The 14,015-nt window shown below is 41.8% G+C and overlaps 1 protein-coding gene across 6 annotated transcripts; it reads left to right on the top strand.

Moving 5' to 3' along the window:
* The first annotated feature begins 308 nt into the window (after nt 1–308).
* On the top strand, nt 309–14,015 carry CEP55 (centrosomal protein 55). Of its 6 annotated transcripts, none has more exons than XM_083505900.1 (10): nt 333–584; nt 3,622–3,803; nt 4,120–4,404; nt 7,253–7,312; nt 10,268–10,409; nt 10,886–11,187; nt 11,923–11,994; nt 12,770–12,895; nt 13,028–13,257; nt 13,652–14,015. In XM_083505900.1, exons 2-9 carry the CDS (start codon nt 3,645–3,647, stop codon nt 13,235–13,237), a joined length of 1,356 nt encoding a protein of 451 aa, XP_083362026.1. In that variant the 5' UTR covers nt 333–584; nt 3,622–3,644; the 3' UTR covers nt 13,238–13,257; nt 13,652–14,015. The 6 variants fall into 6 exon arrangements, with proteins under 6 accessions (XP_083362025.1, XP_083362026.1, XP_083362023.1 ...); XM_083505897.1 differs by having other exon boundaries at nt 10,883–11,187; XM_083505901.1 differs by having other exon boundaries at nt 358–584; nt 3,622–3,704; nt 10,883–11,187.

The raw sequence follows: 14,015 nt of genomic DNA, 5'->3' as shown, positions 1-14,015 counted from the left end.
CAGTCGTTCCTACATTGAAAACCACCCATTTCAGAATTGCTGATGGAAATTTTAAAAACGCTTCTGCAGCGGCGAAGGATGCTGAAACTGCAAAATCCACAGCAGGGCAATGTATTCCATTAAAATACACCGAAAAGGAGGCAGGCGCGCAAAAAAAAACTTGCAAGCTTCCAACGTCCTCCCCCTCACTTCTCTTTCTCCGCCTACTTCCTTCAACCCCACCCCTTCTGAATCACCGCCATTCGCGCCGCCTTCTCCGCGCAAGCTCCAGCTCCGCCGGCGTTTCGTCTCGTTCTGACCCTTCCCGCGCCCCGTCGCTTTCTAACTGAAACGGAAATGGCGTCGAGCGGAGCCGCGGCATTCAAACTCCCGGAAGCAAGCGCTCGGGCGGGGCCGGGTTCGAAGAGAAGCGGTAAAGCGGCTCCCCTCCGCGTCCCTCCCGGAGAGGTGGAAGGAAGGGAGGGGCGGCGGCGCCGTTGTTGCAGCAGCAGCAGCAGCCTTGACGCTGCCCTGTCCTCCCGTCGCTCGCTCGCTCGCCGGGTCTCTCCACAGTTTCGCGACCATCCGAGGCTGAAAGAAAGCGGGTAAACGGAGCGGAGTGGGGGAAAGAGAGCTCGGCTCGGGATGGGCGAAGGAAGGGGTGGCTTAGGGTCAGGGAGAGAAACGCGGGTCCCCAGAATATTGGGTTGGCTTCGCTGCCTTGCACCTGCTCGGCTTTTCCATAAGGCGCTCCAGGGGAGAGGGCGTTATGCTTTTGTTATTGCAGCAGGGACAAAACAGAAATACTGTACATGCATGCATGCAGTGCCGGATTTACGTATAAACTAAACAAGCTATAGCTTAGGGTCCACTCCCTTGGGGGCCCCCAAAAAAAATTAAAGGAAAAAAAATGTGTTTCTAAAGGAATGTCATTTATTGCCAAATGCCAATGTGTTTGCATTATCAAGTTTTGTTATGAATAAAAAATCATTTTAAGTTAGAGCTTAATCATTGTTTCACTATTAATATACTTATTCTCAGTTGTATTTCACTATTAATATACTATTAATATACTTATATTAATATACTATTAATATATTTCTATTAATATACTATTAATACTTATATTTCCGTTTAACAATTACTTTGTTAAAATACATACTCTATTTTATGTGCAAATGGCTTTAGATACCTATTAGGTCCATAGATTACCATATAGCATATATTGAACCCAAAAAACAGCAACAATTTGTTGTTGACAAAGGACAGCTGGACATATAAAGGGCCCCATTAACTTCAGTAGCTTAGGGCCTCATCAAACCTAAATCCGGCCCTGTATACATCCACAGACCAAACACCTCTTCAGCACACTGATGGTCCAGGAGATGTGCGATCTGCCTTATCCAGCTTTTGCCTGCCCACATAGCGAAACCTCCTCCCTATCCATCTCTTTTTTTACTTGTCCGCTAGGCGTTTTCTAGCCACCTCAAGTTTCCTACCAAATACAATAAACGACCCTACTGTGCTGCGTGGGAGATCTGCTAAATCCAGGGTGGGTGGGTGTGATTTCTCTCCTGGAGATGAAATGGCTGTAATCTTTCCTCTACGGGACAAACAATAGTTGAGGGGCCAGTTTTCATTGGAGAAGTGGCACCACAGTGAGGGTTTAACATGATGGCTCTGAAGAAATTTGCAGCCTCTTGCACCTGCACTACATTTCCGGTTGTTGTTTTTTTAAAAAATAACAAAGCGAAGCGTTAAGAAAATATGCCTGCAAGTAGTGAAGGGAAGGGGGAAGGGGGAAATAGACTATATTGTGCTTGAGCTGATGCTGGGAGTAGCAAGCTGCATAAAATATCTGATGCCTGATTTTAGTACCTATCGTACTTTGTAACGTTGTAATGCACCCTGGAGCTTCTGGTAGGCAAGACATTCTAATGATAATAAATCATAATAATAAGGCAAATGCTTTGAGGTGTTACAGAAGGCAGCAAATTGTTATTTAAGTGAATTACTACTGTGTTGTTATTGCCAGGGATGAAGGGGAAGTACTTGTGGGATTTTGTGCCCCAGGTATCAGAATAACTTGACTTACCTTGCATACTACCGTATTTTTCGCCCTATAAGATGCACTTTCCCCCCTCCAAAAATGAAGGGGAAATGTGTGTGTGTCCTATGGGGCGAATGCAGGCTTTCGCTGACGCCTGGAGAGCGAGAGGCATCGGTACGCACCGACCCCTCTCGCTCTCCAGGCTTCAGGAAGCTATTCGCAAGCCTTGCGAGCCCGGGGGAGTTCCCGCGGGCTCGCAAGGCTTGTGGGCAGCAACCTGCAGCCCGGAGGACGCCCCGTGCTTCGGGCAAGTGTCCGCAAGCCTCGCGCGCCCACGGGAGGTCCCGCCAGGCGCTCGAGGCTTGGGGCGGCAGCCTGCATCCCAAAGCATGGGGCGACCTCCAGAGGACGCCCCGTGCTTCAGGAAGGTGTCCACAAGCCTCCCGCGCCCAGCGGGAGGTCCCGCCAGGCTCGCAAGGCTTGCAGACAGCAGCCTGTTCTGGGGTCGGGGGAAGCTCGGGCTTCCCCCGCGCTAGCCCCGCGCCTGGGGGGGGGGAATAATTTTTTTTCTTTATACCCCCCCCCAAAGCTAGGTGCGTCCTATGGGGCGGTGTGTCCTATGGGGCGAAAAATACGGTATACAGCTTGATAGGGGGATTTTGCTGGTGGCAAAATGTATTGTGCCAGCCATTCTCTCAGAAGTCTACTAGAAGTTTCATATAATAATAATTTTACAGTATATAATAAAATGTATTAGTCCTTATGACCTTTCAGTACTTCCTATTTCCTTTGTGCCATATTTTCCAAGCATCACATGATGTGGCAGACACAGCTGCATTTTTTATATATTCCGTTGTGATGTTTTGTTGCAGACTAACTAAGTATTATAACTGTAACAGGGATCATAAATATTTCAGTTTGGTTTTTTTGCAGTTATGTTGTTGTTTCTAACTATCAGCCCACAAATTCTACACATTTTTAATTTTGCTGCTCTTAACTTTGGAAGGAGCACTGCCTATTTCAGTGGAAATATTATGTTCTTTGAATAGGGATTTTTGTTCTATTCAAAATGTTTGTGAGTCAAACTTACTGCTATAATCCTGTTTTATGCATGTTTGGGACCAAGTGTGGTATATTCAATTAAACATTTGTGCAAAAGGATTAGTTGTCACATAGTGGTACTTCCCCCCCCCCAACCTTTCCTCCCTTGTGCACCCTTCATTGCCTCCAAATCTGCTTTAGAGGATTAGGGGAACTCCAGAACAGTTTTAGGGAAGGGAGAAGGAGAGAATGTTCCTTTGCCCAGTGCGAAATCCTAGCATTGAAGGAAAGTTCTCCATAGTGCTACACTGACTACAACTCTATGGCTTCAAATTTTTAAAATAATTTCTATAGAGGAAGTCCCAGTGAATTTGGTTAGACTTCTGAGTAAGCTTGCTTAAGATCAGGCTGAAAGACGAGTTATTCATCTTATTTAATGAGACTTGAATTGAGGCTTTATTACAAGCCACTTTGGACACTGCAATGAAACATACATAATGCAAGGACAGAAGAGGCTGTTCCTTCAATGGTACCTGGTTATTTATTTTTAGAAAATCTGAAGGACATCAAAGAGATGAATATCGGCAAGTGGGGATTGAAGTCTGGTGATTCCAAATCTGAATCTGAGTTGCAGGTATATAAGAAAGAGAATGCAGCCCTTAAAAAATCTTTGGAAGACCTCACTAAGGGCAAAAGAAAAATGATGCCAGAAGAAAGGAACAGATTCCTGGAGGTGATATAAACATTTCTGCATGCAAAACTTCCTGTCTTGTGCTGTTAACTGTAAAGGAATCATTGAAGATTTAACAAATGAAGTGATTTTGTATTGCATATTACTTAAAATCTGAATGTTAATTTTGAACCTTTAAAGTGTCTTCTCTCTCAAAGTCAGAACTAGGGAGATAAGTTACTTTGCCACAAAACACCAATTATACCATCATAGTTGCTAACAGTACCGGTATGATTGCTTGCCCTGTACAATTAAGAATATTTTATTTCAAAATCGGCTTGTTAACTGTGATAATATGCTTGCTTACATTTTCATGTAGAGAATACTTGCCCTTGAAACAGAAAATGCAAAATGTAATAATATCCTTGGAGAGAAAAATCAAGAAATTCAGCTCCTGAAAGACAAGCTGAAGATCAAAAGTAAAAATGGTGATGTTACTTCTCTGCTTGGTCAACTAGAAGAGAAAACACAGGAAGTGGCAAAGAGAGAGCAGCTACTCCATTCCCTCTCAGAAGAGGTGGATCGGTTGAAAAACCAGTTATCTGCAGTTACTACAGATTGTTCAGACCTTGAAAATAGAGCTAATAATGTGCAGATTTCCCAGGTAAGTTATTATGGCTGTTGTTCTATATTTATTACCCCACCATTTTCCACGACAGGACAAACGACAGCTTACAGATAAAAATGAGAAGTGCTTAAAGCATAGAAAACAATTTAAAAATAATTAAACATTGATAGAATTAAAGCTATATACACATATAAAATATATGAAAGCCATACCATTTACAATTAAAACAGCATTAGCTTAATGTTCTTGATGGTAAGAGCAGTGTGACAATGGAACCAACTGCCTACAGTGGTGGTGAGTTGTTGTTGTTGTTGTTGTTGTTGTTTTTGCATTAGGCCTTCAAATAGAGGCTGGGCAGCCATCTATTAGGGATGCTCTAACTCTGGAATTCCTGCACTGAGCAGGGGGTTGGGTTAGGTGGCTTACGGGGCCATAGTTGTGGTCGACCGTATGGACATCCCTGTTCTAATTGATGCATAGCACCAGCTTAGACCAAATTCTTTTAACATAAGAAGCGTAAAAAGAGCCTGCTGGATCAGGCCAATGGCCCATCTAGTCCTTCATCCTGTTCTCGCAGTGGCCTGTGGGAAACACGCAAGCACTCCCTACCTGCTATTCTCAGCAACTGACATTCGGAGACATACAGTGGTGCCTCGCAAGACGAAATTAATCCGTTCCGCGAGTCTCTTCGTCTTGCGGTTTTTTCGTCTTGCGAAGCACGGCTATTAGCGGATTAGCGGCTATTAACGGCTTAGCGGCTTTAAGAAAAAGGAAACAAACTCGCAAGAACTCGCAAGACGTTTCGTCTTGCGAAGCAAGCCCATAGGGAAATTCGTCTTGCGGAACGACTCAAAAAACGGAAAACTCTTTTGTCTTGCGCGTTTTTCGTCGTGCGAGGCACCACTGTACTACCTCCGACAGTGAAGGTAGAACACAGCCATTGTGGTGAACGGCCTTTGATAGGCTCATCCTCCATCAAATTATCAAGTCTTCTTGTAAAGCCATTGCTGTCTCCTGCTGGAGCAAGTTCCACAATTTGACAGCTTTGCTAGCCCATTAATTATCCCATTGCTAACACCGACAGACTTTTAGTATTGTTAACATCAGCAGATAACTTTAGTAATCTCTAGTTTGGTAAATGGAATGTTGGTGAGTCTGATTCCTTGCAAAAGGCTTTTGATTCGACGTAGAATATTGTGGAAAACAATTATGGCAATACCATGAAGAGAAGGTAGGTGGCAATAGAATATCAGCTACATTGTGTGAAACGGCATATACAGTGGTACCTCGATTTACGAACTTAATCTGTTCCTGAAGTCTGTTCTTAAACCACACTTTCCCTAATGAGGCCTCCCGCCGGCGGTGCCCTTCCACCGTTCGGATTCCGTTTGTAGACTGAGGTAAAGTTCGCAAACTGGAACACTACTTCTGGTTTTGCGGAGTTCGTAAACCAAATAGTTTGTAAACAGGACTGTTCATAAACCGAGGTACCACTGTATAAGTTACAGGCTGGCTGTGTGTGTTTTCAATTGGTGATCAAACATTTACAGGAAAAGAAGTTAGTCCTGTTATTTTAGGGCCGGCAACAAGTTAGCGCCTTGTTTAATTTTTAGTATGCCATTTGGGAATCCTAGTATTTAAACCCCTTGGCCGCAGTCCAGTACAGAATTGAATGCACTTAAGCCGATTGATTTCAATAGCTTAAGCATACGTATGTTTATATGGGATTGTGGCTAGGATGTGCAACTGTTGAAAATGCATTTTGAATGCAGGTTACGTTCAAGTCGGATCAGCCTTGTGCTAGAAGGGAATTAATTTCTGCTAATGGGCAATATACTTACTCCTGTAGGACTGAGTTGAATAAACCGAAAAGGCTTCCAAAGGGTGTGTGTGTGTAGATATATAGATATATATTCCCCTAGTATTGCAAAAGCCCTCTGAATCCCCATTTGGGTTTGGAAGGCGCAGATTGGCAAATAACTCGGTGTGTAACTTAATAGTGTCTGCTGAAAATAGTTCCCAATACCTAAAATATGAAATCTTTTGAAATCCATTTTAGCACCAGTTACGTAAAAGTTGCAACTAGTGCAAAATGCAGCCGAGTATGAACACAGGCCACACCAACTTTGAAGGAGTTGCACTTGTTAGTATGCTTCTGGATCCAACTCAAGGTGCTAGTAACACATCCATTCCTAAACTGTTTGGAGCCAAAATTTATGACAGAATGCCTCTTCCTTCATGGTTGTCCCATCCTGGGTGAAGCAGAGGGATGGGTGTAGGGGTTTTTATGTCATCTTTCCCCACCTCTGGAACAATCTATCCCAGAGGTGCATCTAGCACTGCATTAATACCCTTGTTCTAGTTGCTGAAGGTGCGCCATGCTGCAAAAGCATTTGTAGAACTAGTTTTCTATGAAGAATATATTAACCTATCCTGTATTGCTGCCATGGTGCCTGCTCCAAGTGTATTGGCTGAATAATGTTGCATTTTAATTGTTTTTTATGTAATGTTGATGTGTAATATTTTATATTCTTTGGGGATGTAGTTGGTCAGAGCAATCAAAGCCATATCATTGGCACTTAATCAAAGGAATCTGAGAGTTTGGGGGCATATCCCATAGTGAATGTAATGAAGTTTTTCTATTGCAGGTAGTTCCTTTTCGACCCACAATACAGAAGAAAATAATTCTTCAGGAGATATTTGATGTAGTGCGCATAAGAAGTCAATTGGCTTTTTAAAATGATGCTTTCCCTATTACATAGAACAAGTTGATCTTAGAAAACTGCATGCCGTGATGTGGTTGTATATATTCCTGTCTAAAAATTAGAGACATGTGCACCCAGCTTAGCAAAATCAAACTGTTGAACTGGTTTGTGTTTTGCAGGAAACTGCTATAAACTGCACTGGAACATCAACAAATGAAGTTGAAATCCAGCTGAAAGATGTAAGATTCTTTTTTAAATGGCGCTGTGTGTGTGTGTGTGTGTGTGTGTGTGTGTACTACTGAAGAGAAATACCTAATAGTTCAGGCCAATCCCTTGCATGTTTACTTGGAAGCAAGTTCTAGGGACTCAAAACGGGGCTTGCTCCCAAATAGATGTGTATGGTAGAGCTCAGTGGCAGAACATCTGCTTTGCAGGCAGAATGTTGCAGATTCAATCCTTGGCATTTTCAGGTGGGGCTGGGAGAGACCCATGTTTGAAGCTCTGCTAGTCATTGTAGACAATAATGTACTAGATGGACCCATGTTATCCCTGTGAATAAGGCAGCTTCCTATGTTTCTATGTAAACTTATGAGTGCAAGACGTGGAACCACCATGCTAGATTAGACCAAAGTCTATTGTCTAGTCCAGATTTACATTCACAAGCATCTGGCTATGTTTGGGAGACAACTCAGAACTTGACGGCAACAGCTCCAGCCCATTATTCACCCACAACTTCACATAAGAATTAGTTCCCAGGCAGATATGAAATGGTACTTTACGGGCTGCTTTGCATTAAAATGCAAGTAACCTTTAAGGCGTTAGCAGTGTTCTAGCTGCCATTGTAAGTGACACTTCTAATTATACTTGTGCCGCAGAAATGTGAATTGGCAATGTTTAGAGTGCTGTGTTAGGGCCATGTTCAGATCTCTACTCGGTCTCCTCACCTGGGGTGGGGGCAGGATTCAGTGAGCTATACCTGCTTCCATGAGTCTCCTTTACTTGACCATAAATGAGAATTATACAGCCCATCATTTCTTCAAAAAAATGTTGCACAAACTAGTAACTGTGACTGGCTTGTGGGATTGTCTCAGCACCGCACCACAGATGGCGCCCTATGGATAGGTTGTGCCAAGTTTATGTTCAGGTGTTTTACGATTCCTTCAAAGAAGGGCAAATTTCCCCAATCAAGCTTTATGCGATGAATGTGTTGTGGAAAGAAGAATTGTTGGTTTATTTTTGTACTTATTATGCATTTTTAGTTTTTAATATTGTAACTTCCCTACGATCTACAGATGACTCCTTGTATTTAGTCACCAGGGCGTTTACATGCAGACCAAATTTTTCTTATCTCTTGGGCATCTGCCATTGTTCACTTGCTCCGATGGAGCCACTGCCCTACCTGTGTCATGGCTTCATTCCTTGCTACACACCTGCATCTAAGTATGCTTAATACCATGCATCTTTTAGAATTATTATTTTTTAAAGCAAAAGGGACAGTGACAGGCGAACAAGCTCTGCATTTCCCTCCATGGGTGTGAAATAATACAAAATAATGTTTCAAGACTGACATTTACCTTTTGACCTTGTATAAGCCTCTGCTACTACACTCTCAGTAAACTAGCAATTAGAGTGGTTAATTGTATAGAAATGCATATCTCGAAGCTTGAACTGTTGTATAGAGTTGTAGGCGAGCCTCAGGACTGAATGCCTATGATTTTGGGCAGTGCCCAATGAAGTAGTTCTGTTATCACAAGGATTTATGGCTGCACAACAGAACTTTCCCTCCCTACACACCCTAACTAAATTTGCTCTGGAGGATTGGGGGAACACCCAGAGCAGTCTAGGCAGTGCGCAGAAGAGAGGCAGGGAAAGTCACATTGTTTAGGTGGAAGCCCTTGTGCTAACAGACTACTTTCTTGGATGCTGCCCTTTATGTTGCTGTAGCTAACTTTTCCATATGTCAAATACACACACAAACACAAAAATAGTATTGTGAGCCTTGGAAGAAAGTATATAATGCCCCCTAACTGCAGCCACTGGGATGCATACAAACTACTCCAGAAATTAAAAACCATTTTGAAGACTGTTCAATATGACTTGGGAGGTGGTGGTTCAAGAAAAAGTCAAATTTCACTGTGCTAGCACAAGCCTGTTTTGCGGGCCCAAGTAGTTCTTTGGATCCTGGCCAAAGTTAACGTAGAAAGGAGATTTACCAGGTAGCACAGGTACAGACTGTTTGGGCTGCACGGAGCCATAAATTTTTATAGGTCTTGGAATAGGAAACGCAACCTCCTACCACACTTTTGTAACTACTTTGCCTATACATAGCCAACTTCACAGCTTGTTTGGGGTGCCTATTTTTCTTTAACACTCAAAATATGCAATTATATTATAAAATAATAATTTGCTGATCTTATTAAAACAGTATAATTAACTCTTGGAATCGTATGTTGAAGCAAATATCTTGAAGCTTCATAATGTGAATAAGTGTGGTTTCAGTAGCATTGTCATCGTTAGAAGTGAATCTTAAGAATAATACTTGCTTTAAAAGTGCTTTGGAAAATCTCTCAGGTAGCTTCTGTTTCCCGGAGTATTTCACAATCTGTATTGTTTGCAAGAGATAACCAATGACATCAGCAGATGGTATGCCTATACTTGCCCTATCTTTACAAGGTTTTCCTGATCTTAAATAAAAGCTGATCTGGTTGTTTGATTAAAAGTAAGTTCATTTATGTGTATTTAGTTTCTGACACTGCGAATCACTTTGAGGAAAACATGTGATGGCAGCACCTCTTAATACCCAAAGGGTGCTTCTCAGATTTAGGGGAGTGCTCCTTGGTGGTATTAAGCATGTTTTATTAGGTTGATAACAGCTAAACACCTCTTGCATAAATAAAAGCAAAAACAGGCATGTGTGAGTGATTGACGGAAATTCCAAGGTACACCTTGCAGTCAAAGTAAAGTTGAATTTTATTTATTAAAACTTGTGTTCACATGATCTTTAACAGTTAAATATTTCAAAATTGGTAGAAAGCATAAAGTTGAAAAACACAGTCTTCTTTAGGCTGAGGCGCCTGTGCCAAGTAGGATGCTTTTCGTGTACTGATAATACATATGACTTACAGAAAGGTAACTTATCAGTACTTTCCTTGAAGCAACTCTTAACCAACTTACTTATTATCTTCCCTCTCAAGGCTCTGGAGAAAAACCAGCAGTGGCTAATATATGACCAACAGCGAGAAGCCTACGTTCAGAGCCTTGTGGCAAGGCTCTTTGAACTGGAACAGCAGCTGGAAACTGTTAACCAGCACCAACCCAATGAAACCAGGGCAGAAGGTATTAGCTGGCTTTTCTTCAGGCTCAACAGATTGCATGACAAATTAGTTTACGTGGAGAAAGCTATCCCAGATCAGTTTTCTGTTGTTAGCTGTGAACACTTACAAGCATAAAACTAAATTAAATTATCACTCTTTTCAGATACTTATACACGTGCTGTAAAAATTTTTTAAAAAATGGTGTACAAATATATACTGATCATTGCTTAGCTGCGAATCATGGATGTTGGGATAAATAAATATTGAGTTGTCTTGGCATTGCTTTAACAACGTATTAGTGTCTTAAATTTCCTTCTGAGTAAGTTTGAATAAGGAAATACAGCTTACTGCGAGGGGCAAGGCAGAGTCTAGAATAAGGCTGTTCATTTTTGTTTACAAATACGTTCTGCGGGTGCGAGTTTGCTAAGGATCTTTGTTGAAGCATCCCCCCCCCCCCACTTTTCTCTTCCATGTTCTGTTGTGGGTTCCTGCCAGAAGATAAGCAGAGATATTACGAGCAGTTGTTGCTAGCCGCCAGAAATGATCTAGAGACAGAAAGGCGTTCCGTAGCCCAGCTGCATTCTGACCTGATTGAATTCAAAAGGAAGTATGACGAAGCCAAGCAGGAGGTGATGAATTTAAATAGTCTACTAAAGTCGCACAAGCAGGCTGACATTCAGACTCTTCAGGACGAAAACAACCTCAAAGGGCAGATGCTGCAGAGGCTTACTCAAGAAAATGAAGTGACCAGAGACCAGCTTGAGGAAGAAAGGAAACGAACGCAAGCACTCTCATCTCAGGTTGGTATATAGGGGAGTTGCTGACTTCACTTTCACAACTTACACATTTATGGAGTTGGGGTGGAAGGTGACCTCCAAGCCCAATATGATCCCTACCCTTTTCCCCCTCCATAATTCAAGGGGCTGCGAATTATATCAGATGCACATATAAATGTGGTAAGTGCCAATGCTGATTAGCCACACCGCATTGCTTTCAAAGGAATGTGCATTTCAAGGGCCCTTACCACTGAAATCAACCAAGTGTGGACAGGTAGCATCTTTGCTTAGATACCTGTCCTATATTGGCAAGCAATATGTGCTTCCATGCATTGGTCTCCTTGGGTGTGAGTTGAGCAAAGAAACATGGGGGGGGGAGGCAGCAGGAAAAGGAGGAAACCACTGTTCTCTACCCTGTTCCTTTTTCTTAGGTGAGATGCATAACCAAGTAGAAGCAAAATATGGTTAATTTAATTTATTACCCACCTTCACTCTGAAGTCCCAGGGTGGGTCACAACACTTTAAAATGCAACAATAAAAACAATATAAAACACAATTTCAACAAAAGGGTTGTTCCTAAAAATACTTGTTCAGCATGCTTAAAAACTTTTAAAAGCAAGGAACCTGGAGTAGCAGCTCTACCATCTTACCGGTAAGGATGTATAAAACCAATGAAAACCCATGGATTTACATAGGTTGATTATTTGAAACCACCTTATAGAATTGTCTTGTTAATATAGTCTTTTACACGTGATATAGGTTGAGATGCTTCAGAGATCTTTGCTAAAGCAGCAGGAAGAACACACAAGGATAACAGCTTTGGAACAGCAGGTACCAGGTTACACACTATTATTTTAATGGCACTTTTCAGTCAGAACTAAAACCCATAGGTATAATATTCATGTTAATATTTTAGGCAGTTTTATTACAATACAAGCAAGTAAGCTGTTCTTCCTCATATTGAGATATATTGTGCATTTTTCATGATAGCGATTTGTCTTGGTACTTACTGCTGATAGGAAAGTTTTGAACTAAGTGAGAATTTAAAATCCATTCATTTAATTGGCATCCCGCTGTAGAATCTCTACTCATTTAATTCTATGGTTATGGTAGTGAGGTTTTTTGAAATATTAAAGGACTTAACAACTTTGTGTGTACATGCAGTAAGGTAAAGGGGGAGAGAGCTGGCGTACAGCTTCCGGGTCATGTGGCCAGCATGACTAAGCCGCTTCTGGCGAACCAGAGCAGCGCATGGAAACGCCGTTTACCTTCCCGCCGGAGCGGTACCTCTTTATCTACTTGCACTTTGACGTGCTTTCAAACTGCTAGGTTGGCAGGAGCTGGGACAGAGCAATGGGAGCTCACCCGCCGACCTGATTGGCAAGTCCTAGGCTCTGTGGTTTAACCCACAGTGCCACCCATGTCCCCGTACATGCAGTAGCAGAACATTAAAAATACATCGCACAAACCCTTCAAAATAGGCTTTAATTTATTTATTTGCTTTAGATCCAACCTTTTGTTTTCCTAAAGAGATCATGTAATTAATAGCATGAAATCCGGCGTGTGTAACAGACTCTCTGGTTTTTCACCCAATGTTTCTTGCCAGATCCAGGCATGCACATCTGATTTTGAGAATGAGAAGCTCGACCGACAGAACTTGCAGCATCAGTTGAGCAAAGTCCTTAAGGAGCTGCGCAAGGCAAGGGACCAAATAACTCGCCTTGAGCCCTCAGTGAGTAGTACTGTGTTTCTAGAGTCATTGGGTGGAATTCAGTGTAGTGCTAAGAAGATTGGCTGGACCTATAAAGGAATATTATTAATTTGTAGTGGGAAATATTTAGATGCACCAATTCATTTTTTTCAGAAGCTTCCAGAGTGTGGAGGATGTACAGAAGTCTTGCACAACTTCCAGGCTGCCTTTGAAGACAAGCTGACAATACAGAACAAATGTCCTTCACCCAAACGTTCAAATCTTCTTGATGAAAGTTTCCTGGAGTGCCCCAAATGTAAAGCACAATACCCTACAAGCCAGCATAGGGAGCTGTTAGCCCATATTGACTTCTGTGCAGATTAAATACAAGGACAAACTTGTAGGTATGTCTTGTCGCTCCCATGTATTTTTAACAGAAAATAATGGCTTGTTAAAGAAAAAAAAAGCAAGATTCTAAAGGACCACAGTTCCTATTCCCATGATGTGCACTTCTGTCTCATTATTATTATTTTACAAAGGGTTAGTCCTTGACAGTATCTACGAAAACAGGAAATAGTTTTGTTTTAGAGTGGTAATGTAAATTCTAAACTACTGATTGTGCCATATTTGCACAGCCGGAGCCAGTAGAAATGGTTTGATTTTATTTTCCATGACCAAATACCCCCATACAAATAGTCAACAAAATTACTGCCAAACATTCCTGTTTCGATCTTAAAGATATACGTAGTTTGTTTTACTGGATTAATATTTTCTGCTTTATATATCGTCTGTTTCCAGAAATGCATTTTCAGAATCTTGGGGCAGAAAGGAAAATGTTTCTAATATATGAGTCTCTGTGAGGATTTAGCCCACCCGAGGGAATGTGTGACGACAATTGCGTGTAGCAGAAAAATTTATATAGTACCTCTTCTACCTTCCATCAAACATTTTGTGTGTGTGTGTGTGTGCAGAAAAAAAAGAGTGAACCCAAAATTCAGAGCATCAGGGTGCCTCTTAAGACTGTTGCAGCCATTTTGTTTGCTTGAAATACACTCCTGTTTGCACTCTGCTATCCCACAGCTAAAAGCTGGGGATATAATTTATCAGGGAACCTGTATGAGGAAATGGTTTTTAAATGAATAAAACAGAATTGGCTATGCCA

Source organism: Podarcis liolepis, assembly GCF_965112155.1.
Source record: "Podarcis liolepis genome assembly, chromosome: 5".
Classification (NCBI taxonomy): domain Eukaryota; kingdom Metazoa; phylum Chordata; class Lepidosauria; order Squamata; family Lacertidae; genus Podarcis; species Podarcis liolepis.
This window is presented reverse-complemented; position numbering and strand designations above follow the sequence as displayed.